This window comes from Cheilinus undulatus, linkage group 17 (genome assembly GCF_018320785.1).
Source record: "Cheilinus undulatus linkage group 17, ASM1832078v1, whole genome shotgun sequence".
In the NCBI taxonomy this organism is placed as follows: Eukaryota; Metazoa; Chordata; class Actinopteri; order Labriformes; family Labridae; genus Cheilinus; species Cheilinus undulatus.
Genome location: NC_054881.1, coordinates 994,283 through 1,021,737, shown reverse-complemented (window position 1 = coordinate 1,021,737; position 27,455 = coordinate 994,283). Strand labels below are relative to the sequence as shown.

Sequence of the window (27,455 nt, the reverse complement as noted above, 5' to 3'; positions counted from 1 at the left end):
GACTGTTAGTACCAGCAGACATGTTAGTGTGAGACTGAGAATGACTGTTAGTACCAGCAGACATGTTAGTGTGTGAGACTGAGAATGACTGTTAGTACCAGCAGACATGTTAGTGTGAGACTGAGAATGATTGTTAGTACCAGCAGACAGGTTAGTGTGTGAGACTGAGAATGACTGGTAGTACCAGCAGACAGGTTAGTGTGTGAGACTGAGAATGACTGTTAGTACCAGCTGACATGTTAGTGTGTGAGACTGAGAATGACTGGTAGTACCAGCAGACATGTTAGTGTGAGACTGAGAATGACTGTTAGTACCAGCAGACATGATAGTGTGAGACTGAGAATGACTGTTAGTACCAGCAGACATGTTAGTGTGTGAGACTGAGAATGACTGTTAGTACCAGCAGACATGTTAGTGTGAGACTGAGAATGACTGTTAGTACCAGCAGACAGGTTAGTGTGTGAGACTGGGAATGACTGGAAGTACCAGCAGACAGGTTAGTGTGTGAGACTGAGAATGACTGGTAGTACCAGCAGACATGTTAGTGTGAGACTGAGAATGACTGTTAGTACCAGCAGACATGTTAGTGTGAGACTGAGAATGACTGTTAGTACCAGCAGACATGTTAGTGTGTGAGACTGAGAATGACTGTTAGTACCAGCAGACATGTTAGTGTGAGACTGAGAATGACTGTTAGTACCAGCAGACAGGTTAGTGTGTGAGACTGAGAATGACTGTTAGTACCAGCAGACATGTTAGTGTGTGAGACTGAGAATGACTGTTAGTACCAGCAGACATGTTAGTGTGAGACTGAGAATGACTGTTAGTACCAGCAGACAGGTTAGTGTGTGAGACTGAGAATGACTGTTAGTACCAGCAGACATGTTAGTGTGAGACTGAGAATGACTGTTAGTACCAGCAGACATGTTAGTGTGAGACTGAGAATGACTGTTAGTACCAGCAGACATGTTAGTGTGAGACTGAGAATGACTGTTAGTACCAGCAGACATGTTAGTGTGAGACTGAGAATGACTGTTAGTACCAGCAGACATGTTAGTGTGTGAGTGAGACTGACTGTTAGTACCAGCAGAGATGTTAGTGTGAGACTGAGAATGACTGTTAGTACCAGCAGACATGTTAGTGTGAGACTGAGAATGACTGTTAGTACCAGCAGACATGTTAGTGTGTGAGACTGAGAATGACTGTTAGTACCAGCAGACAGGTTAGTGTGTGAGACTGAGAATGACTGTTAGTACCAGCAGACATGTTAGTGTGTGAGACTGAGAATGACTGTTAGTACCAGCAGACATGTTATTGTGTAAGACTGAGAATGACTGGTAGTACCAGCAGACATGTTAGTGTGAGACTGAGAATGACTGTTAGTACCAGCAGACAGGTTAGTGTGTGAGACTGAGAATGACTGTTAGTACCAGCAGACATGTTAGTGTGTGAGACTGAGAATGACTGTTAGTACCAGCAGACATGTTAGTGTGAGACTGAGAATGACTGTTAGTACCAGCAGACAGGTTAGTGTGTGAGACTGGGAATGACTGGAAGTACCAGCAGACAGGTTAGTGTGTGAGACTGAGAATGACTGGTAGTACCAGCAGACATGTTAGTGTGAGACTGAGAATGACTGTTAGTACCAGCAGACAGGTTAGTGTGTGAGACTGAGAATGACTGTTAGTACCAGCAGACATGTTAGTGTGAGACTGGGAATGACTGTTAGTACCAGCAGACATGTTAGTGTGAGACTGAGAATGACTGTTAGTACCAGCAGACATGTTAGTGTGAGACTGAGAATGACTGTTAGTACCAGCAGACATGTTAGTGTGAGACTGAGAATGACTGTTAGTACCAGCAGACATATTAGTGTGTGAGATTGAGAAAGACTGTTAGTACCAGCAGAGATGTTAGTGTGTGAGACTGAGAATGACTGTTAGTACCAGCAGACATGTTAGTGTGTGAGACTGAGAATGACTGTTAGTACCAGCAGACATGTTAGTGTGAGACTGAGAATGATTGTTAGTACCAGCAGACATGTTAGTGTGAGACTGAGAATGATTGTTAGTACCAGCAGACATGTTAGTGTGTGAGACTGAGAATGACTGTTAGTACCAGCAGACATGTTAGTGTGAGACTGAGAATGACTGTTAGTACCAGCAGACATGTTAGTGTGAGACTGAGAATGATTGTTAGTACCAGCAGACATGTTAGTGTGAGACTGAGAATGATTGTTAGTACCAGCAGACATGTTAGTGTGTGAGACTGAGAATGACTGTTAGTACCAGCAGACATGTTAGTGTGAGACTGAGAATGATTGTTAGTACCAGCAGACAGGTTAGTGTGAGACTGAGAATGACTGTTAGTACCAGCAGACATGTGTGAGAGTGAGAATGACTGTTAGTACCAGCAGACATGTTAGTGTGAGACTGAGAATGACTGGTAGTACCAGCAGACATGTTAGTGTGTAAGACTGAGAATGACTGTTAGTACCAGCAGACATGTTAGTGTGTGAGACTGAGAATGACTGTTAGTACCAGCAGACAGGTTAGTGTGTGAGACTGAGAATGACTGTTAGTACCAGCAGACATGTTAGTGTGAGACTGAGAATGACTGTTAGTACCAGCAGACATGTTATTGTGTAAGACTGAGAATGACTGGTAGTACCAGCAGACATGTTAGTGTGAGACTGAGAATGACTGTTAGTACCAGCAGACAGGTTAGTGTGTGAGACTGAGAATGACTGTTAGTACCAGCAGACAGGTTAGTGTGTGAGACTAAGAATGACTGTTAGTACCAGCAGACATGTTAGTGTGTGACACTGAGAATGATTGTTAGTACCAGCAGACATGTTAGTGTGAGACTGAGAATGATTGTTAGTACCAGCAGACATGTTAGTGTGTGAGACTGAGAATGACTGTTAGTACCAGCAGACATGTTAGTGTGAGACTGAGAATGACTGTTAGTACCAGCAGACATGTTAGTGTGAGACTGAGAATGATTGTTAGTACCAGCAGACATGTTAGTGTGAGACTGAGAATGATTGTTAGTACCAGCAGACATGTTAGTGTGTGAGACTGAGAATGACTGTTAGTACCAGCAGACATGTTAGTGTGAGACTGAGAATGATTGTTAGTACCAGCAGACAGGTTAGTGTGTGAGACTGAGAATGACTGTTAGTACCAGCAGACATGTTAGTGTGAGAGTGAGAATGACTGTTAGTACCAGCAGACATGTTAGTGTGAGACTGAGAATGATTGTTAGTACCAGCAGACAGGTGAGTGTGTGAGACTGAGTATGAGTGTTAGTACCAGCAGAAATGTTTGTGTGAGACTGAGAATGACTGTTAGTACCAGCAGACATGTTAGTGTGTGAGACTGAGAATGACTGTTAGTACCAGCAGACATGTTAGTGTGAGACTGAGAATGATTGTTAGTACCAGCAGACATGTTATTGTGTAAGACTGAGAATGACTGGTAGTACCAGCAGACATGTTAGTGTGAGACTGAGAATGACTGTTAGTACCAGCAGACAGGTTAGTGTGTGAGACTGAGAATGACTGTTAGTACCAGCAGACAGGTTAGTGTGTGAGACTAAGAATGACTGTTAGTACCAGCAGACATGTTAGTGTGTGACACTGAGAATGACTGTTAGTACCAGCAGACATGTTAGTGTGAGACTGAAAATGACTGTTAGTACCAGCTGACATGTTAGTGTGTGAGACTGAGAATGACTGTTAGTACCAGCAGACATGTTAGTGTGAGACTGAGAATGACTGTTAGTACCAGCAGACATGTTAGTGTGTGAGACTGAGAATGACTGTTAGTACCAGCAGACATGTTAGTGTGAGACTGAGAATGACTGTTAGTACCAGCAGACATGTTATGTGAGACTGAGAATGACTGTTAGTACCAGCAGACATGATAGTGTGAGACTGAGAATGACTGTTAGTACCAGCAGACATGTTAGTGTGTGAGACTGAGAAAGACTGTTAGTACCAGCAGACATGTTAGTGTGTGAGACTGAGAATGACTGTTAGTACCAGCAGACATGTTAGTGTGAGACTGAGAATGACTGTTAGTACCAGCAGACATGTTAGTGTGTGAGACTGAGAATGACTGTGACTGTTAGTACCAGCAGACATGTTAGTGTGAGACTGAGAATGACTGTTAGTACCAGCAGACATGTTAGTGTGAGACTGAGAATGACTGTTAGTACCAGCAGACAGGTTAGTGTGTGAGACTGAGAATGACTGTTAGTACCAGCAGACATGTTAGTGTGTGAGACTGAGAATGACTGTTAGTACCAGCAGACATGTTAGTGTGAGACTGAGAATGACTGTTAGTACCAGCAGACATGTTAGTGTGAGAGTGAGACTGACTGTTAGTACCAGCAGACATGTTAGTGTGAGACTGAGAATGACTGTTAGTACCAGCAGACATGTTAGTGTGTGAGACTGAGAATGACTGTTAGTACCAGCAGACATGTTAGTGTGAGACTGAGAATGATTGTTAGTACCAGCAGACATGTTAGTGTGAGACTGAGAATGATTGTTAGTACCAGCAGACATGTTAGTGTGTGAGACTGAGAATGACTGTTAGTACCAGCAGACATGTTAGTGTGAGACTGAGAATGACTGTTAGTACCAGCAGACATGTTAGTGTGTGAGACTGAGAATGACTGTTAGTACCAGCAGACATGTTAGTGTGTGAGACTGAGAATGACTGTTAGTACCAGCAGACATGTTAGTGTGAGACTGAGAATGACTGTTAGTACCAGCAGACATGTTAGTGTGAGACTGAGAATGACTGTTAGTACCAGCAGACATGTTAGTGTGAGACTGAGAATGACTGTTAGTACCAGCAGACATGTTAGTGTGTGAGACTGAGAATGACTGTTAGTACCAGCAGACATGTTAGTGTGTGAGACTGAGAATGACTGTTAGTACCAGCAGACATGTTAGTGTGAGACTGAGAATGACTGTTAGTACCAGCAGACATGTTAGTGTGTGAGACTGAGAATGACTGTTAGTACCAGCAGACAGGTTAGTGTGTGAGACTGAGAATGACTGTTAGTACCAGCAGACATGTTAGTGTGTGAGACTGAGAATGACTGTTAGTACCAGCAGACATGTTAGTGTGAGACTGAGAATGACTGTTAGTACCAGCAGACAGGTTAGTGTGTGAGACTGAGAATGACTGTTAGTACCAGCAGACATGTTAGTGTGTGAGACTGAGAATGACTGTTAGTACCAGCAGACATGTTAGTGTGAGACTGAGAATGACTGTTAGTACCAGCAGACAGGTTAGTGTGTGAGACTGAGAATGACTGTTAGTACCAGCAGACATGTTAGTGTGAGACTGAGAATGACTGGTAGTACCAGCAGACATGTTAGTGTGAGACTGAGAATGACTGTTAGTACCAGCAGACATGTTAGTGTGAGACTGAGAATGACTGTTAGTACCAGCAGACATGATAGTGTGAGACTGAGAATGACTGTTAGTACCAGCAGACATGTTAGTGTGTGAGACTGAGAATGACTGTTAGTACCAGCAGACATGTTAGTGTGAGACTGAGAATGACTGTTAGTACCAGCAGACATGTTAGTGTGTGAGACTGTGAATGACTTGCAGTTCCAGCAGAAAGGTTAGTGTGTGAGACTGAGAATGACTGTTAGTACCAGCAGACATGTTAGTGTGAGACTGAGAATGACTGTTAGTACCAGCAGACATGTTAGTGTGAGACTGAGAATGACTGTTAGTACCAGCAGACATGTTAGTGTGAGACTGGGAATGACTGTTAGTACCAGCAGACATGTTAGTGTGAGACTGAGAATGACTGTTAGTAACAGAAGACAGGTTAGTGTGAGACTGAGACTGACTGTTAGTACAAGCAGACATGTGTGTGAGAGTGAGAAAGACTGTTAGTACCAGCAGAGATGTTAGTGTGTGAGACTGAGAATGACTGTTAGTACCAGCAGACATGTTAGTGTGTGAGACTGAGAATGACTGTTAGTACCAGCAGACATGTTAGTGTGAGACTGAGAATGACTGTTAGTACCAGCAGACATGTTAGTGTGTGAGACTGAGAATGACTGTTAGTACCAGCAGACATGTTAGTGTGTGAGACTGAGAATGACTGTTAGTACCAGCAGACATGTTAGTGTGAGACTGAGAATGACTGTTAGTACCAGCAGACATGTTAGTGTGTGAGACTGAGAATGACTGTTAGTACCAGCAGACATGTTAGTGTGAGACTGAGAATGACTGGTAGTACCAGCAGACATGTTAGTGTGAGACTGAGAATGACTGTTAGTACCAGCAGACATGTTAGTGTGAGACTGAGAATGACTGTTAGTACCAGCAGACATGTTAGTGTGAGACTGAGAATGACTGTTAGTACCAGCAGACATGTTAGTGTGAGACTGAGAATGACTGTTAGTACCAGCAGACATGTTAGTGTGTGAGACTGAGAATGACTGTTAGTACCAGCAGACATGTTAGTGTGAGACTGAGAATGACTGTTAGTACCAGCAGACAGGTTAGTGTGTGAGTGAGAATGACTGGTAGTACCAGCAGACATGTTAGTGTGAGACTGAGAATGACTGTTAGTACCAGCAGACATGTTAGTGTGAGACTGAGAATGACTGTTAGTACCAGCAGACATGTTATGTGAGACTGAGAATGACTGTTAGTACCAGCAGACATGATAGTGTGAGACTGAGAATGACTGTTAGTACCAGCAGACATGTTAGTGTGTGAGACTGAGAAAGACTGTTAGTACCAGCAGACATGTTAGTGTGTGAGACTGAGAATGACTGTTAGTACCAGCAGACATGTTAGTGTGAGACTGAGAATGACTGTTAGTACCAGCAGACATGTTAGTGTGAGACTGAGAATGATTGTTAGTACCAGCAGACATGTTAGTGTGAGACTGAGAATGACTGTTAGTACCAGCAGACATGTTAGTGTGTGAGACTGAGAATGACTGTTAGTACCAGCAGACATGTTAGTGTGAGACTGAGAATGACTGTTAGTACCAGCAGACATGTTAGTGTGAGACTGAGAATGACTGTTAGTACCAGCAGACATGTTAGTGTGAGACTGAGAATGACTGTTAGTACCAGCAGACATGTTAGTGTGAGACTGAGAATGACTGTTAGTACCAGCAGACATGTTAGTGTGAGACTGAGAATGACTGTTAGTACCAGCAGACATGTTAGTGTGAGACTGAGAATGACTGTTAGTACCAGCAGACATGTTAGTGTGAGACTGAGAATGATTGTTAGTACCAGCAGACATGTTAGTGTGAGACTGAGAATGATTGTTAGTACCAGCAGACATGTTAGTGTGTGAGACTGAGAATGACTGTTAGTACCAGCAGACATGTTAGTGTGAGACTGAGAATGACTGTTAGTACCAGCAGACATGTTAGTGTGAGACTGAGAATGATTGTTAGTACCAGCAGACATGTTAGTGTGAGACTGAGAATGATTGTTAGTACCAGCAGACATGTTAGTGTGTGAGAGTGAGAATGACTGTTAGTACCAGCAGACATGTTAGTGTGAGACTGAGAATGATTGTTAGTACCAGCAGACAGGTTAGTGTGTGAGACTGAGAATGACTGTTAGTACCAGCAGACATGTTAGTGTGAGAGTGAGAATGACTGTTAGTACCAGCAGACATGTTAGTGTGAGAGTGAGAATGACTGGTAGTACCAGCAGACATGTTAGTGTGTAAGACTGAGAATGACTGTTAGTACCAGCAGACATGTTAGTGTGTGAGACTGAGAATGACTGTTAGTACCAGCAGACAGGTTAGTGTGTGAGACTGAGAATGACTGTTAGTACCAGCAGACATGTTAGTGTGTGAGACTGAGAATGACTGTTAGTACCAGCAGACATGTTATTGTGTAAGACTGAGAATGACTGGTAGTACCAGCAGACATGTTAGTGTGAGACTGAGAATGACTGTTAGTACCAGCAGACAGGTTAGTGTGTGAGACTGAGAATGACTGTTAGTACCAGCAGACAGGTTAGTGTGTGAGACTAAGAATGACTGTTAGTACCAGCAGACATGTTAGTGTGTGACACTGAGAATGACTGTTAGTACCAGCAGACATGTTAGTGTGAGACTGAAAATGACTGTTAGTACCAGCTGACATGTTAGTGTGTGAGACTGAGAATGACTGTTAGTACCAGCAGACATGTTAGTGTGAGACTGAGAATGACTGGTAGTACCAGCAGACATGTTAGTGTGAGACTGAGAATGACTGTTAGTACCAGCAGACATGTTAGTGTGAGACTGAGAATGACTGTTAGTACCAGCAGACATGTTATGTGAGACTGAGAATGACTGTTAGTACCAGCAGACATGATAGTGTGAGACTGAGAATGACTGTTAGTACCAGCAGACATGTTAGTGTGTGAGACTGAGAAAGACTGTTAGTACCAGCAGAGATGTTAGTGTGTGAGACTGAGAATGACTGTTAGTACCAGCAGACAGGTTAGTGTGAGACTGAGAATGACTGTTAGTACCAGCAGACATGTTAGTGTGTGAGACTGAGAATGACTGTGACTGTTAGTACCAGCAGACATGTTAGTGTGAGACTGAGAATGACTGTTAGTACCACCAGACATGTTAGTGTGAGACTGAGAATGACTGTTAGTACCAGCAGACAGGTTAGTGTGTGAGACTGGGAATGACTGGAAGTACCAGCAGACAGGTTAGTGTGTGAGACTGAGAATGACTGGTAGTACCAGCAGACATGTTAGTGTGAGACTGAGAATGACTGTTAGTACCAGCAGACATGTTAGTGTGTGAGAGTGAGAATGACTGTTAGTACCAGCAGACATGTTAGTGTGAGACTGAGAATGACTGTTAGTACCAGCAGACATGTTAGTGTGTGAGACTGAGAATGACTGTTAGTACCAGCAGACATGTTAGTGTGAGACTGAGAATGATTGTTAGTACCAGCAGACATGTTAGTGTGAGACTGAGAATGATTGTTAGTACCAGCAGACATGTTAGTGTGTGAGACTGAGAATGACTGTTAGTACCAGCAGACATGTTAGTGTGAGACTGAGAATGATTGTTAGTACCAGCAGACAGGTTAGTGTGTGAGACTGAGAATGACTGGTAGTACCAGCAGACAGGTTAGTGTGTGAGACTGAGAATGACTGTTAGTACCAGCTGACATGTTAGTGTGTGAGACTGAGAATGACTGGTAGTACCAGCAGACATGTTAGTGTGAGACTGAGAATGACTGTTAGTACCAGCAGACATGATAGTGTGAGACTGAGAATGACTGTTAGTACCAGCAGACATGTTAGTGTGTGAGACTGAGAATGACTGTTAGTACCAGCAGACATGTTAGTGTGAGACTGAGAATGACTGTTAGTACCAGCAGACAGGTTAGTGTGTGAGACTGAGAATGACTGTTAGTACCAGCAGACATGTTAGTGTGAGACTGAGAATGACTGTTAGTACCAGCAGACAGGTTAGTGTGTGAGACTGAGAATGACTGTTAGTACCAGCAGACAGGTTAGTGTGTGAGACTGGGAATGACTGGAAGTACCAGCAGACAGGTTAGTGTGTGAGACTGAGAATGACTGGTAGTACCAGCAGACATGTTAGTGTGAGACTGAGAATGACTGTTAGTACCAGCAGACGGGTTAGTGTGTGAGACTGAGAATGACTGTTAGTACCAGCAGACATGTTAGTGTGAGACTGAGAATGACTGTTAGTACCAGCAGACATGTTAGTGTGAGACTGAGAATGACTGTTAGTACCAGCAGACATGTTAGTGTGAGACTGAGAATGACTGTTAGTACCAGCAGACATGTTAGTGTGAGACTGAGAATGACTGTTAGTACCAGCAGACATATTAGTGTGTGAGACTGAGAAAGACTGTTAGTACCAGCAGAGATGTTAGTGTGTGAGACTGAAAATGACTGTTAGTACCAGCAGACATGTTAGTGTGTAAGACTGAGAATGACTGTTAGTACCAGCAGACATGTTAGTGTGTGAGACTGAGAATGACTGTTAGTACCAGCAGACAGGTTAGTGTGTGAGACTGAGAATGACTGTTAGTACCAGCAGACATGTTAGTGTGTGAGACTGAGAATGACTGTTAGTACCAGCAGACATGTTAGTGTGAGACTGAGAATGACTGTTAGTACCAGCAGACATGTTAGTGTGAGACTGAGAATGATTGTTAGTACCAGCAGACATGTTAGTGTGAGACTGAGAATGATTGTTAGTACCAGCAGACATGTTAGTGTGTGAGAGTGAGAATGACTGTTAGTACCAGCAGACATGTTAGTGTGAGACTGAGAATGATTGTTAGTACCAGCAGACAGGTTAGTGTGTGAGACTGAGAATGACTGTTAGTACCAGCAGACATGTTAGTGTGAGAGTGAGAATGACTGTTAGTACCAGCAGACATGTTAGTGTGAGAGTGAGAATGACTGGTAGTACCAGCAGACATGTTAGTGTGTAAGACTGAGAATGACTGTTAGTACCAGCAGACATGTTAGTGTGTGAGACTGAGAATGACTGTTAGTACCAGCAGACAGGTTAGTGTGTGAGACTGAGAATGACTGTTAGTACCAGCAGACATGTTAGTGTGTGAGACTGAGAATGACTGTTAGTACCAGCAGACATGTTATTGTGTAAGACTGAGAATGACTGGTAGTACCAGCAGACATGTTAGTGTGAGACTGAGAATGACTGTTAGTACCAGCAGACAGGTTAGTGTGTGAGACTGAGAATGACTGTTAGTACCAGCAGACAGGTTAGTGTGTGAGACTGAGAATGACTGTTAGTACCAGCAGACAGGTTAGTGTGTGAGACTGAGAATGACTGTTAGTACCAGCAGACAGGTTAGTGTGTGAGACTGAGAATGACTGGTAGTACCAGCAGACAGAATCCTGGAGGACAGCGGTGGGTGGAGATGATGGGTGGAGGCTCGTGCCTGTTCGTTGGGTTGGTGTCGAGGTCTTGATGTGTGTGGTTAGCGTTCTCCTCTCTGCATGCAGGAGAAACAGAGAGCATCATGGGAGTGACATGGAGAAGTGTGGTGAATACATGCTCTGCCCCCCCCCCCCCCCCCCCTCCACTAACCACAGTCGTGAGGTTGGTATCTCTGTCAGCATCACAAACATGCTCGTCTGTGGTTTCTTTTTTCTGCAGGAATCTGACGAGTCTACGCTCAAACATGGTCTCTATGGTTCAGCAGATGGGTTAGGGCTCCGGATCTTTCTGCAGAGATCCAGCCTCTGGGACCCACTAAAACTAGCTGGTCTTTCACTCTAACGCTGTGTTTAAGCTGCACCGTCATGGTGGTGGCGTTTGGCATGTCTACCATCTCTGAAGGTTCATCCCATAACAGCTGACAGACTGACCTGCCAAGGCTCTCTGAGGCCCAGCCAAACAGGGGCCATGGAGGTCAGGAAATCTGGGTCCATTGAAGAGTCTAGCTCTGATAACTGTTCTATATGTAACTGAATGTTAACCATACTTAAAAAATGAGTTTGATTCACCTCTGCTGTAGTAGACTGAAGCCTGTCCCAGAAACACCTGAGCTGTGAGGTACACAAATATCAGCATGCATGAGGATGAAGAACTGAAATAACTTTAAAGGGAAAATGATGACAATGCTGCAAAAGAGACAATAATATGAAAAATAGGTGAAAAAAGTAGGTGAAAAAATGGGTTCAAGAGGCAAAAATGGGTACAAAGAGGCAAAAATGGGATGTAAGCTGCAGAAATTGGTTAAGAAGGGCAAAAATGGGTAGAAAAAAGGTGAAAAGCAGTTAAAAAGTGTCAGAACTTAGTTAAACGAGGTAAAAATCAGATAAAAGAGGCATGTTTGGATACTAGCTGTAGAAACTGGAATATATATATATATATATATCTCCCTCCATAGATGTGATTCTAACGAGGATAAACTCTACTGTTGTCGGGGTAAAAGATGAACGCTTACTCGTCCTAAAGCCTTTGAAACATGAACGTTTGATGGTGAGAAGTATTTTCAGCTCCTCTGACTGTTAGGTTGTAAAAGTGAGAGAGAAGAGGCTCACAGGGCAGGAAGTTCCTCCCAACACACACACACCCACACACACACACACACCCAACCACACAGGAGTGTGTGTACCTGCAGAGCTGTTTCTCTGCTCCAGAGCCAGAGCTGAACTCAGACGCGCTGACATGAGCAGGATTGTGTAGAAAGGTGTTGCAGCCAGTGTAAACAGGCTGAGATGACTCGTCACCACATCCTCTTCCTCGCTGCGTCTTCATCCTTTAAGAACACGCTGAGCTGACACGGGCTGCTTTGAGATTTAAAGGTGCAACACAGTGAAAACAGAAATTAGAACTGATAACCAACAATCTCCCTCCATGCTGGAAACTTCTGGAACAGAAGAGCTGGTAAGGAGTGAGAGCTTCCTACACTGACCTACTACTGGGCAACATCCCAGCTTCAGGAACATTCCATCCTCTGCCTTTGGAGATGATGTTATACCTTTAAGTTTGTAGAAATTCCATCCTTGCCTTTGAAGACTTTAACATTTGAAGTCAAACATTCCATCCTTGCCTGTAAATATGACATAAATCTCAAAATCTGTACAACGTTCCATCCTTGCCTGTAAAGATAACATAAATCTCAAAATCTGTACAACGTTCCATCCTTGCCTGTAAATATGACATAAATCTCAAAATCTGTACAACATTCCATCCTTGCCTGTAAAGATAACATAAATCTCAAAATCTACACAATGTTCCATCCTTGCCTGTAGAGGTAACATGAATCTAAAAATCTGTACAACGTTCCATCCTTGCCTGTAAAGATAACATAAATCTCAAAATCTGTACAATGTTCCATCCTTGCCTGTAGAGATAACATAAATCTCAAAATCTGTACAACATTCCATCCTTGCCTGTAAAGATAACATAAATCTCAAAATCTGTACAACATTCCATCCTTGCCTGTAAATATGACATAAATCTCAAAATCTGTACAACGTTCCATCCTTGCCTGTAAAGATAACATGAATCTAAAAATCTGTACAACGTTCCATCCTTGCCTGTAAAGATAACATAAATCTCAAAATCTGTACAATGTTCCATCCTTGCCTGTAGAGATAACACAAATCTAAAAATCTGTACAACGTTCCATCCTTGCCTGTAAAGATAACATAAATCTCAAAATCTGTACAACGTTCCATCCTTGCCTGTAGAGATAACATAAATCTCAAAATCTGTACAACGTTCCATCCTTGCCTGTAAAGATAACATAAATCTCAAATCTGTACAACATTCCATCCTTGCCTGTAAATATGACATAAATCTCAAAATCTGTACAACATTCCATCCTTGCCATTTAAAGGTAGTATACATGATGTTTATCTTAAAGTTTATAAAACATTCCATACTTGCCTTTAAGCAGGGGTGTCAAACTCAAGGCCCGGGGGCCAAACCCGGCCCGTGGGACAGTTACATCCGGCCCACAGGATCATATCACATTTTTATTATAACTGGTCCTGAAATCCAAATATCCTTCAGTCATAAAAAACTGTTAAAAAACAGATAAAAAGAAAATCGGGAAAACAAATTCATTTGTATTTTAATTTTATATTTTCAATTTTATATTGCACAATTATGACTTCAATTTATTATTTGGACTTTTATTTCATATTTTGATCATTTTCAAGTGATAATTTAGACTTTTTACCTAATAACTGGACCTTTTTAATTCATAATTTGGACTTTATCTCATATCTTGACCTTTGAAGTTAACACTTTTAGATTTTAAGTCATATTTTTGCCTTAAAAACATGATTGTGAAATTCTTTTTTATATTTTTGCCTTTTAAAAAGCATTATTTTAACATCTCTTTTCATGTTTTGACCTTTTGAACTAATACTTTTGACTTTTATGTCAGATTTTGAGCCTTTTAACTCATCATTTGGACTTTTTAAATCTCTAAATCATTTTTTCATCAGTGCTGATTTTTTCCCCATAATTTACTACTGGTGAAAATGAGGTTGACAGTTAAATGTGGACCCTGTTAGGCCCTCAGGTTAGACCTTAATTCAGAATCTGGACCTTTCTATGATTGAGTTTAACACCCCCGGTTTAAAGGACGGTCACTGCTGCTTCATACAACACTTTTAAGACACAAGCCCCGCCCTCAATGTTGGCATTTGATATGACAGGATACAACAGGATGTAAGAGATGAGACGGTGCTATCAGAAACTCTATCTATCCCTGAAACTCTGACTGTTGGTTAAACTTCTCACACACTACAGAGAGCCACCTGAGCAACAGGTAAACCACACACAGCTGGTGGGACCCCCCCGCTCCACCCCACCCCGCCCGCTGTGGGAATGTTGAGGCCTCCATGTTCACACAAAGCTCCCCATCATCTGTCAGGAAGCTTCTAGATCGAGGGTTAGACTGATGCTAGAATGATCTTTATTAAACACTGTCTGATAGACGAGGCTGATTTATTTTTAACCTGTTAACTTTAGTTAACTTTAGTTAACTGTAGTTAACTTCAGCCATGGTTCATTTAACCTTTAGGAGGGTCTACCTCCTCACTAACAGCGACATCACGCTGGCTGGTGGTTGTGTGAGTCACGCCTCTAATCACGGATAATCAAACTTAGAATCATGCATCAGACACAGCCACTCACTTCCACGGGCATTTTAGTGTCCCCAGTGAACCTACCAGCATGTCTCTGGACCGTCTAGGTCCTGAAGTACTGCAGCGACCTGAGGAACGGTTTTAACCTGATGTGTTTGATGATAAAGGAGGTCAGGCTTTAAGAGGGCAGGAGGAATAACTCAGATTCTAAAGATCAAAGGTCAGATTTCACTGAAAAACAGATTTATTGTTAATACCAGAGCTGTGGAGACGTCAGCAGGTCAGGACATGGAATCATCAACCTAAACGTTTTATTTTAAGACAAAGTTTCTAAATTTACTGATGAAACAGGAAGTGACTTCATCTCCTTAGACAACATTTACAGCTGTAGAGATCAGGTTCTATAAAATATAGATCTTTATCACTCAGAGATTAAACATTATCAGGTGAGTTCTTCATCTTCGTCTTCACTAAAAGATGCCTGAACATAAAGACAGCACGGCCAGTGTTTCTGTTTTCAAAGTGCAAATGAAGATTTACCGTCCTCCAGAAGACAGCAGGGGGCAGCAGAGCACCCAGCACATTGTATTGTTTAGGATTTCATTATTTAAATCAAAGAAGAAGAGTAAAAATAGGACGCTGTAAAAAGATTCAACATAGAAATACATTTAAAAAATGATCAAAAATAAAATAAAAATAAATCAGAGCTGGACATAAAGACATAAAATGAAAAAGGCAACGAAAAGAAAAAGACAGAGGAAGAGGATTCACGTCAGGGATCAGGCCGCTCAGGTTCTTAAGTTTTCCCTTAAACTGACTCAGCTGGAGGAGCGCTGGTCCGACTGTGTCCTAGGATGATGAAGGACTGGAGTTGGTCTGTGAAACCGCCAAGAAGAAGAAAGAAGAAGAAGAAGAGTGGATCCTGCTACTGTAGATGTTTTTATGATTTAGACCCCAGCATCGACCCTTGTCCTGCGCCCACGTCCAATCACAGCTCAGAGGAGGACCCGGACCCGTGCTGCTCAGAGACGGCGGTTAGGACTCCACGCCGTACCCAAGCATGGCTGTGTCACGTACCAGTAACTGGGAATCAAGACCTCTTCACTGTGCTAGAGTATGCCGCACTCGTCTTAACACCTCACCGATGAACCAGACTTTGGGGTCAATGGATCTGGGCCTGGGTCCCTGATGTGAATCCACTCACAGAAGAAGAAGAAGAAGAAGAGGAAGAGGAAGCAGGATGTGATGGTGGTTGCTCTGTCCTTGGTTTCATGTGGTCCAGGTCCACTGAGGATGAACCTGGTCCTGATCTCTGTCAGTCCGTGTGACATCAGGGTGGTGGTCTTTGTGCATCTCAGGGTTTTTGTCACGGCTGAGGTTTCATCCGTTTCTGTCCTGGAGCAGGTCCAGGTCGACTGTCAGACTCTGATGAGGAAGTCCAGTCCTAGCGAGGCGGGGATGTGCAGCGTCTCCAGGCTCAGGGCGGACGGCGCGTACGGGAAGAGGACCGGGAACGTCTGCTTGGTGTCCACCAGGAGCTGAGGAGGGTCATTCCGGTCCTGGAGGTTGTTCTGTGCACAGACAGGAACAGGAAGGTTAGAATGGGAGAACTCACTACAGGTCAGGGTCTTCACCTGAGCTGGATGGACCAGCACGGACCCCACCACCAACCCCGGACTGCTTTAGCACTAAAAGACTTAAATATCTGTTTAATCATGACTGAGATGTGCAGGAGTAGTTTCTGTCGTCTTTATAGACCTGCACGGTCAAACACTGGAGCTCTCAGCATTTCATCTCTGGAGGATTTCACATGGAGAAGATGCTGTGAGGAGGTTTCATCTCGAGCGTTTGTCAGGATCATCTCTGGGACCCAGGTCTGAGGTTATTCTAATAATAATAATAATAATCTAGGTTCTCCTAGAGACCTGGCTCGATGCTCTTAAGAGTTAAAAAGCGGTGTTGGTGTGGGACTGACCTGGATGTTCCTGATGAACGACACGGTGACTCTCTCCTCAAACTCGTTCAGAGGCGTGTAAAGGTTCAAGATCTTCACGATCTGAAACACAGAGAACAGCACTGATCAATACCAGCGTCACTGATTGGTTCCAGTCATTAATGATGTGTTATATTGATCTGGTTAAATCTGAAGGGGATGGTTGGTGTGCAGATGCCTGTTCAAAATGATCCAAACAGCACTGACACGCTAATACAATCTTCTTAGTGAGGTAAATATTTAGTCTAGAGACATTTAATTCTACATGAATGTAGACGTTTAAGAATGAGCCTGTTTTACCTTTAAATAACTAAAGAAAGGGCAAGACCAAAACAAACTGATCAGAAATCAGGACTCTGCTTCCATACGACTCATTAAAGCTGTTTAAAATCCTGGATTGTTATGGTCCAGAATGTGATTAATCATGATTAATTATCAAGTACTCTGAGATTAAACAAAATTTATTTTAAAAAACTAATCACAATTAACCATCAAGTCTTAGCAATCAATCATGGTAAACTATAAAAACTAAGAAATTTATCACGATTAGCTATGAAAACTCAGTGATTAATCACAATTAACTATTAAAACTTAGCAATAAATCATGATTAAATATCACAACTAAGCCATTTATCTAGTTAGCTATCAACCCTCAGTGATTAATCACTGTTAACTATCAACCTCAGTGATTAATCACAGTTAACTATCAAACCTCAGTGATTAATCACAGTCAACTATAAAATCTCAGTGATTAATTACAGTTAACTATCAACCTCAGTGATTAATCACTGTTAACTATCAACCTCAGTGATTAATCACAGTTAACTATCAAACCTCAGTGATTAATCACAGTCAACTATAAAATCTCAGTGATTAATCACTGTTAACTATCAACCTCAGTGATTAATCACAGTTGACTATCAACCTCAGTGATTAATCACAGTTAACTAACCAACCTCAGTGATTAATCACAGTTGACTATAAAACCTCAGTAATTAATCACAGTTAACTATCAACCCTCAGCAATTAATTACAGTTAACTATAAAACCTCAGTGATTAATAACAGTTAACTAATAACCCTCAGTGATTAATCAGTTAACTATCAACCTCAGTGATTAATCACAGTTAGCTAACCAACCTCAGTGATTAATCACAGGTAACTATAAAACCTCAGTGATTAATCACAGTTAACTATCAACCCTCAGCAATAAATTACAGTTAACTATAAAACCTCAGTGATTAATCACAGTTAGCTAACCAACCTCAGTGATTAATCACAGGTAACTATAAAACCTCAGTGATTAATCACAGTTAACTATCAACCCTAAGCGATTAATTACAGTTAACTATAAAACCTCAGTGATTAATCACAGTTAACTATTAACACTTAGTGATTAATCACAGATAACTATCATACCTCAGTGATTAATCACAGTTAACATCAACCCTTACTGATTTATCACAGTTAACTATCAGCCCTTAGTGATTAATCACAGTTAACTATCATACCTCAGTGATTAATCACAGTTAACATCAACCCTTACTGATTAATCACAGTTAACTATTAACACTTAGTTATTAATCACAGTTAACTATCCAACCTCAGGGATTAATCACCGTTAACAATCATAACTCAGTGATTAATCACAGTTAACTATCAATCCTTAGTGATTAATCACAGTTAACAATCATACCTCAGTGATTAATCACAGTTAACAATCATACCTCAGTGATTAATCATGATTAACTATACAACCTCAGTGATTAATCAGAGTTAACTATCATACCTCAGTGATTAATCACAGTTAAATATCATGCCTCAATGATTTATCACAGTCAACTATCATACCTCAGTGATTAATCGCGTGCTGTAAAAATTAATGATTTGACTGCCCTACTGTAGATCATTATCAACAACTTTAATCCAGCTCAATAATGGCTGGTGTGTTGTCTGGATCAGCTGGTGCATCCGTTGCCATGGTTACGCACCTGTTGGGTGGTGAGGGAGGTGCAGAGCGAGCAGATGGCCTCGGCGTCCTGAGTGGTCTTCTTCTTCATCTGCAGCAGCTGAGCAGCCTGAATGATGGGCTCCAGGGACGCCGCCGCTTTGCTCTGGTACAGGTTATTACCGCGGAGCCACTCCTCCATCTGACTGGTGTTATACCTGCAGACAGGTACGGGTTAGAGGTACAGCCTGTGATGTCACTCTGATGTCATTAACCTGTGGCGTCGTGGGCGTACCTCAGCTGCATGCCCGTGCTCCAGGAAACTGACCTGACCTCCAGCTTAGCTGGGATGACCCACGTCTGTCCAGCTGGGCGTGTGACCCTGCCAGCTGTCGGATCAGAGCTCCAGCGTAGACTGGAGCTGGTGCTAGAGGCAGCACTGAGAACAGACGGTGATGCCAGTCAAAAACACTGGAGACAGATGGACACTGGTTAGACATCTGCAGGATCACTGAAACCCAGTCTGTGATTTAACTTTATTTAAAGAGGAATCCTGATCCAGAGCAGTGAGGGAGTGACCATGGAGAGTTAACTTGGTAAAAAAGTTACCAGTGATCTCTGAGAGATTTATTTAAAAGAGAGACTTCCACTAGCAAACCTCTCTCTGTTCCACGGAGACAGGAACAGAACCTCAGAACTTCTCAACTCCTCTTCTCTTCTAATGATTCTATTCAAAACAGAACTCAAACAAACTCACCAATTAATCAAGATTAATTATAAATGCTAAGCAATTCATCACTGTTATCTGTTAAAATTCAGCAGCTAATAACAGTTAACTATCAAAACTCAGCAATTAATCACGGTTAACCATCAAAACTCATTGAGTAATCGCAGACAACTAGCAAAACTCAGTGATTAATCACAGTTAACTAGCAACACTCAGTGATTAATCACAGTTAACTAGCAAAACTTAGAAAATAATCACAGTATACCATCAAAACTCAGTGATTAACAGTGATCAGCAAACTCAGACTTTTCAGTGATTCTTCTTCAAATTGTGATCTATCACTGCAAAAACTTAATGTCTCTATCTCTGTGGATCTATGATCAGAGGACAGGATCCTCCAGCCGTGATGAGGAGAGACTTCTTCTAAACTAACCCTCTCTATCTCTGTGGATCTATGATCAGAGGACAGGATCCTCCAGCCGTGATGAGGAGAGACTTCTTCTAAACTAACCCTCTCTATCTCTGTGGATCTATGATCAGAGGACAGGATCCTCCAGCCGTGATGAGGAGAGACTTCTTCTAAACTAACCCTCTCTATCTCTGTGGATCTATGATCAGAGGACAGGATCCTCCAGCCGTGATGAGGAGAGACTTCTTCTAAACTAACCCTCTCTATCTCTGTGGATCTATGATCAGAGGACAGGATCCTCCAGCCCTGATGAGGAGAGACTTCTTCTAAACTAACCCTCTCTCTGTCATCTGTGGATCTATGATCAGAGGACAGGATCCTCCAGCCGTGATGAGGAGAGACTTCTTCTAAACTAACCTCTCTCTCTCTGTGGGATCAGAGGACAGGATCCTCAGCCGTGATGAGGAGAGACTTCTTCTAAACTAACCTCTCTATCTCTGATGGATCTATGATCAGAGGACAGGATCCTCCAGCCCTGATGAGGAGAGACTTCTTCTAAACTAACCCTCTCTATCTCTGTGGATCTATGATCAGAGGACAGGATCCTCCAGCCGTGATGAGAGAGACTTCTTCTAAACTAACCCTCTCTATCTCTGTGGATCTATGATCAGAGGACAGGATCCTCCAGCCCTGATGAGGAGAGACTTCTTCTAAACTAACCCTCTCTATCTCTGTGGATCTATGATCAGAGGACAGGATCCTCCAGCCGTGATGAGGAGAGACTTCTTCTAAACTAACCCTCTCTATCTCTGTGGATCTATGATCAGAGGACAGGATCCTCCAGCCGTGATGAGGAGAGACTTCTTCTAAACTAACCCTCTCTATCTCTGTGGATCTATGATCAGAGGACAGGATCCTCCAGCCCTGATGAGGAGAGACTTCTTCTAAACTAACCCTCTCTATCTCCGTGGATCTGTGTTTAGATCTGCTGACAGTAACCAGCTCACAGCTGTGCTAACGGTCCTAGCGCGTAAACAGAATCAGCTGATGAGTCAGAGGATCTCAGAGTATGGCTCGATGCTCAGAGTAGAGAGGAGTGACCATTAATGCTGGTAGAATAATGAGGAATTAAATGTATTTTATTTCAGTTAAATATTTTTGCAGCCTGACTCATGATGGACTCATTTGATTTTGGAGGTCAAAGGTCAAAGGTAGAAGTCGTTGCTTATAATATTTGTACCACAGGAAACATTTTAGAAATTTAACCCTTTAAATGCCATTTCAGGTTAGTAAAAAAGTGAAATTTGTAAAATAAAACACAAGAATTTAAAATTTTTCATTAACTCCAAGCAAAAGGAACTTTTATAAATTGTTACAATAATGCCTTAACCAGGAAAGATCATGTGATTTCCTCTCATACCAAATATGGTCAAATGTCTGACATTTGATGACAAACAGGAAAGACTGTAAATCTGAATCAAACCTTCAGAATAAAAGCCTGATATCATGAATGAATGTTTGACTGTGATGGCTGGAGGATCAGAAATGTGGTTTTAATGGTTTCACAGGTGAGCGGGTCTAAACGTCTACAGAGATTATTACTGACCGTTACACGCCCTGATGTTAAGATTCAAAAACGCTATTCTCTGGTCCAGGTCTTTTACATGTGAACAAACAGACTGTAGTCCTCTTACTGATGACCTTTGACCTCCTTAGTGAAGGATAACTCACCGATCATGGGCTGGATGATTCCCTCGGCCACCTTGATGAGCTGCTGGTAGATCTGGATGGAGAGGTCGCTGAGAACCTGCCGGTACTCGGCCAGGTCAAAGTTCTTCAGACAGTGCTCGTTCTGTTTGCTCGTGTTCTGGGTCATAAATGCCTGACGAGAGGGCGAGAACACGGGACTGAGAGTTATTATTCACCACAGGAGCGTTACAGTGTCAGAACTTAGAGTAGGCAGTGAAACATCCCGACACCTGTTTGATTGCACAGGAACAAAAGCAGAAGCTCTAAACTCTCAGACTGGGTCTTTTTTTCTATAAATACTGGAAACGGCAAACAAACCCCAGAACTGTCCTAGATTTTCTGAAAACACTGTCAACCTTTGGACTTACATCTTTGTCACATCAGTCTTTGTATTTGTGTACCTGACATTGGCACTTTTCAATTTATTGTGGACATTGGTGGTTTTTAGATTTGTTTATTGGACATGGATAATTTTGGGAACTTTGTTTAACATATCAGCAACACTGAGACTTTATATTTTCAAAGTTGTGATTTCTGCAAAAGACTTGAATGTTGCACATTAGCATCGCTGGGATTTAAGCTCTGGAAGAAACAGAAAATTGAATTTATGCAGAGTGTTGGCAAAAATGGGATTTTAGATTTGGCTGTTATTCTTCAGGTTTTGCAGCATGCTAACATGCTAACAACATGCTAACATGCTAACAACATGCTAACATGCTAAAAACATGCTAATATGGGTATTTATGTGAAGACGTCAGAGCTGTGATTTTTGCCTGCTGCAGCATTTTTTGTTGTTTGTAGAAAAATGACTGATTTTCTGCAGGTTTTTAAAGGTTCCTGTCTTCTTGAATACTGTCAATAATTCAAACAAAGACTGTGTCGTTTTGTAAGGCGTGGTATGAAAATGCCTCACAGTATCAAACATTTTAAAATGCTTAAACCGTGGCGTGACAGCGTGCTTCACCTCGTCTCCGCTGTACTGCTTCAGACAGTGCAGCAGGCGGCTGGTGTTGGCCAACCAGAAGGAGGTCATCTCGAAGTCATCGTTGTTTTTCTGCACAGGAAATGAAATGTAAACCTTTAACTCTCTGAACTTTTAAATGAAGATACTCTGACAGCGAGGCTGCGGCGTGCTGGCTCTCTCACCTTCAGGACCTTCTTGATGGCGTTGATGGTGGAGGTGAGCAGAGACTCCACCTTCTGGTCGTCGTTGATGTAGTCGGCGTGACGGATACACATAAAGAGGATGTAAGCAGGAAGACACGGGACCGTGGCCGACACCATGTTGGGCCTGATGTCTGAAAAGGAGAAGAGCACAAGAACCTGATGAACACATGAAAACCACAATGACAGCATGAGGCATGGAGAGGGCCAGACTGAGGACACTGGAGAGGGCCAGACTGAGGAGACTGGAGAGGACCAGACTGAGGAGACTGGAGAGGACCAGACTGAGGACACTGAGAGGACCAGACTGAGGACACTGGAGAGGACCAGACTGAGGACACTGGAGAGGACCAGACTGAGGACACTGAGAGGACCAGACTGAGGACACTGGAGAGGACCAGACTGAGGACACTGGAGTGGTTATAGCTAGTTTAATACGCTGGTTTAGGTCCTGTCATTCATCCTTTACACATCAAAGACTTTAAACCGTAGGATCCAACTGGGACCTCCATAGTCCTGGTCTCACCTGTGATGAGTGTTTTGAGCAATAGAGCCTCGTCCTCTTTGTAGTACTCCAACATCCCCTCGAAGTCCTTCTCCTTCCTCTGGACCGTCACCTGACGACTCAGCTCCGGCCTTCTGCTGGACTGAGCCGCCGCTGCTGCTGCTAAAGAGAGGGAGAGAGAGAAAAGTCAGGGACGAGGAGAGACAGAGACAGGATCAGGGACAAGGAGAGAGAGAGAAAGGATCAGGGACAAGGAAAGAGAGACAAAAAGTCAGGGACGAAGAGAGAAAGAGACAGGAATTTGGGGACGAGGAGAGAGAGAGACAGGAATTTGGGGACGAGGAGAGAGAGAGACAGAGAGTGAGGGACAAGAGGAGAAAAACAGGATCAGGTAAGAGGAGAGAGATAGAAAGAGGAAGTCAGGGATGAAGAGAGAGACAGAGAGTGAGGGACGAGGAGAGAGAGACAGGAATTCAGGGACGAGGAGAGAGAGAGAGACAGGAAGTCAGGTACAAGGAGAGAGAGAGACAGGAAGTCAGGTACGAGGAGAGAGAGAGACAGGAAGTCAGGTACAAGGAGAGAGAGAGACAGGAAGTCAGGTACGAGGAGAGAGAGACAGGAAGCCAGGTACAAGGAGAGAGAGAGAGACAGGTAGGCGGTCAGACAGGTACCTTCTAGCTCCTGGACTTTCTTCATGTAGATCCTCAGCTGTTTCTTCAGCTTCCTCTCGTTCTTCTCCAGTTTCTCCACCAGCTCCTTCAGATCCTGGTCAACAGAAACACAGAAGCATGTCAGAGCTGAGGGTTTGGTGGTCCAGGAGGACTGAGTTTAAACCATCTTAGAGGATGTCTTAGGTTATCACTGTTAGCAGAGTGCTGAGGGTATCCTGACAGTTTTGTTGAAAATCCAGAAAGTTTTTCAGCGTTTCAGAAGCTGAACAGAGCTCAGTTCCATTTGTTAGTCATTGAGGCTCATTATATCTGCACTGGGTTGGGCAACTGGTGGCCCAGGGACCACATGTGGCTCTCCACTTCACTCAATGCGGCCCCAAGTAAATTCATATATTTGACTGTGCTATTGATTTTCTTAATGAAACTGGTTGAAAACACTAAATACATGCAGTGCACAGACCATCCACCAGGGGGCAGAAAGCTGCAACAGAGCACCTTCATACAGCCCATCAAAAATAAAAACATGACACACAAAGTTTTCTACAGATGTTTGAACATTTAAACAGTAATCTGAAATCTTTAAATTATCAACCACGTCTTTCTTCACATCCTGAACCCTGTGATCATAAAACCAGCTGTGATTATGAAAACCAGCTGTGATCATAAAACCAGCTGTGATTATGAAAACCAGCTGTGATCATAAAACCAGCTGTGATTATGAAAACCAGCTGTGATCATAAAACCAGCTGTGATTATGAAAACCAGCTGTGTTCATAAAACCAGCTGTGATTATGAAAACCAGCTGTGTTCATAAAAACCAGCTGTGTTCATAAAAACCAGCTGTGTTCATAAAAACCCGCTGTGTTTATGAAAACCAGCTGTGTTCATAAAACCAGCTGTGTTCATGAAAACCAGCTGTGTTCATAAAAACCAGCTGTGTTCATAAAAACCCGCTGTGTTTATGAAAACCAGCTGTGTTCATGAAAACCAGCTGTGATCATAAAAACCAGCTGTGATCATAAAAACCAGCTGTGTTCATAAAAACCAGCTGTGTTTATGAAAACCAGCTGTGTTCATAAAAACCAGCTGTGTTCATAAAAACCCGCTGTGTTCATAAAAACCAGCTGTGTTCATGAAAACCAGCTGTGTTCATGAAAACCAGCTGTGTTCATAAAAACCAGCTGTGTTCCTTGCAATCCATGTTTTTATGTATTTGTTATTGTTTTTTATGGGCTTCTATGTCTGCTAATAAAGCTGCTGCTGCTGCTGCTGCTGCTGATGATGATGATGATGATGATGATGAAAAACCAGCCGTCCCTCTCACCAGGTTGTCGTTGGTCAGTCTGGTGATCTCCTGCTGGACGCTGTACTCCACCTTGGCCTCAGGTGAGAGCGAGGAGGTGTAGTTGATGATCTCCTGCTTCTTCTCGATGTCGTCTCTCAGCAGCTCGATCTGCGTGTGCAGAGCCTCCAGCTCGTCTTTGTGCTGCCGAGCCTGAGTCTGCAGCTGAGCCTCCAGCAGCCTGACGGGACACGGAGGTGGTTAGTGACCACGGATTTAACCAAATATTAAAATATGAGGAACATCTAAGGAGGTTTATAAAACCTGGACATGATGAGGACTACAGCTGTGCTCCACAGACTGATGCAACATCTCCTACATGTTACTGTCTATGTTCCTCTGTTGTGTTTTATTTTTACTCCTCTGGTTGTTTATGGAAATGTAGTTTTATTTATTGAGGAGATCTTAAGCAGAATCAGCCGTGTTTTTAAACCTCCAGCATGCATCAACCCATAGTGCCGCACAGGCTTCAGCTTCATGAACATCCCTCAGGAGAGTGACGAGAATGTTTGACAGTGAGCCGTGTTTTAGTGAGAGAGGAAGACGAGGAGACAGGAAGTGATCAGCAGCAGCAGCAGTAGAAGAAGAAGAAGTGAGCAAACAGAGACCTGGCCACTTGTTTGAGGCCGTGGTAAGCCAGAGCGAGCTCTCCATCCTCATTCAGAGAGCAGCAGTCCTGCTGAGAGCAGCTGATGAAGAGGAGGAGGAGGAGAGGAGGAAGAGGAGGAGGAGGAGGAGGAGGAAGAGAAGCAAAGGGAGGAAGAGGAGGAAGAGAAGCAAGGGGAGGAAGAGGAGGAGAAGGAGGAAGAGAAGCAAGGGGAGGAAGAGGAGGAGGAGGAAGAGAAGCAAGGGGAGGAAGAGGAGGAGGAGGAGGAAGAGGAGGAGGAAGAGAAGCAAGGGGAGGAAGAGGAAGAGGAGGAGGAGGAGGAGGAAGAGAAGCAAAGGGAGGAAGAGGAGTAGAGGAGGAGGAAGAGAAGCAAGGGGAGGAAGAGGAAGAGGAGGAGGAGGAGGAAGAGAAGCAAGGGGAGGAAGAGGAGGAGGAGGAGGAAGAGAAGCAAGGTTAGGAAGAGGAGGAGGAGGAGGAAGAGAAGCAAGGGGAGGAAGAGGAGGAGGAAGAGGAGGAAGAGAAGCAAGGGGAGGAAGAGGAGGAGGAGGAGGAAGAGAAGCAAGGGGAGGAGGAGGAGAAGGAGGAAGAGGAGGAGGAGGAGGAGGAGGAAGAGAAGCAAGGGGAGGAAGAGGAGGAGGAGGAGGAAGAGAAGCAAGGGGAGGAAGAGGAGGAGGAGGAGGAAGAGGAGGAGGAGGAGGAAGAGAAGCAAGGGGAGGAAGAGGAGGAGGAGGAGGAGGAGGAAGAGAAGCAAGGGGGGGAAGAGGAGGAGGAGGAGGAAGAGAAGCAAGGGGTGGAAGAGGAGGAGGAGGAGGAAGAGCAGCACAGGGAGGAAGAGGAGGAGGAGGAAGAGAAGCAAGGGGAGGAAGAGGAGGAGGAGGAGGAAGAGAAGCAAGGGGAGGAAGAGGAGGAGGAGGAGGAGGAGGAGGAGGAAGAGGAGGAGGAGGAGGAAGAGAAGCAAGGGGAGGAAGAGGAGGAGGAGGAGGAGGAGGAAGAGAAGCAAGGGGAGGAAGAGGAGGAGGAGGAGGAAGAGAAGCAAGGGGAGGAAGAGGAGGAGGAGGAGGAGGAAGAGAAGCAAGGGGGGGAAGAGGAGGAGGAGGAGGAAGAGAAGCAAGGGGAGGAAGAGGAGGAGGAGGAAGAGAAGCAAGGGGAGGAAGAGGAGGAGGAGGAGGAGGAGGAAGAAGAGGTGGAGGAGGATGAGGAGGAAGAGAAGCAAGGGGAGGAAGATGAGGAGGAGGAGGAGGAGGAGGAAGAGAAGCAAGGGGAGGAAGAAGAGGAGGAGGAAGAGAAGCAAGGGGGGGAAGAGGAGGAGGAGGAGGAGGAGGAAGAAGAGGAGGAGGAGGAAGAGAAGCAAGGGGAGGAAGAGGAGGAGGAGGAGGAGGAGGAAGAAGAGGAGGAGGAGGAGGAAGAGAAGCAAGGGGAGGAAGAGGAGGAGGAGGAGGAAGAGGAGGAGGAGGAAGAGAAGCAAGGAGGGAAGAGGAGGAGGAGGAGGAGGAGGACGAGGAGAAAGGGGAGGAAGAGGAGGAGGAGGAGGAGGAGGAGCAGGACGAGGAGCACGCGGAGGAGGAGGAGGAGGAGGAGGAGGAGCAGGACGCGGAGGAGGAGGAGGAGGAGGAGGAGGAGGAGGAGGAGGACGAGGACGACGAGGAGGAGGAGGAGGAGGAGGAGGAGGAGGAGGAGGAGGAGGAGGAGGA

At 43.8% G+C, this 27,455-nt stretch overlaps 1 protein-coding gene across 1 annotated transcript in view; it reads right to left on the bottom strand.

Moving 5' to 3' along the window:
- Positions 1–14,871: 14,871 nt before the first annotated feature.
- myo5b (myosin VB) overlaps positions 14,872–27,455 on the bottom strand; it is a 61,145-nt gene continuing 48,561 nt past the window's right edge. The window contains exons 30-40 of the mRNA XM_041811052.1: positions 25,766–25,846; positions 25,140–25,338; positions 23,816–23,909; positions 23,166–23,306; positions 22,622–22,773; positions 22,440–22,529; positions 21,421–21,608; positions 18,886–19,029; positions 18,634–18,808; positions 16,626–16,706; positions 14,872–16,221 (exon numbers count right to left, since the gene is read on the bottom strand). Coding sequence (XP_041666986.1) covers positions 16,069–16,221; positions 16,626–16,706; positions 18,634–18,808; positions 18,886–19,029; positions 21,421–21,608; positions 22,440–22,529; positions 22,622–22,773; positions 23,166–23,306; positions 23,816–23,909; positions 25,140–25,338; positions 25,766–25,846 — 1,498 coding nt within the window. The 3' untranslated portion in view covers positions 14,872–16,068. The remainder of the gene's footprint in view (positions 16,222–16,625; positions 16,707–18,633; positions 18,809–18,885; positions 19,030–21,420; positions 21,609–22,439; positions 22,530–22,621; positions 22,774–23,165; positions 23,307–23,815; positions 23,910–25,139; positions 25,339–25,765; positions 25,847–27,455) is intronic.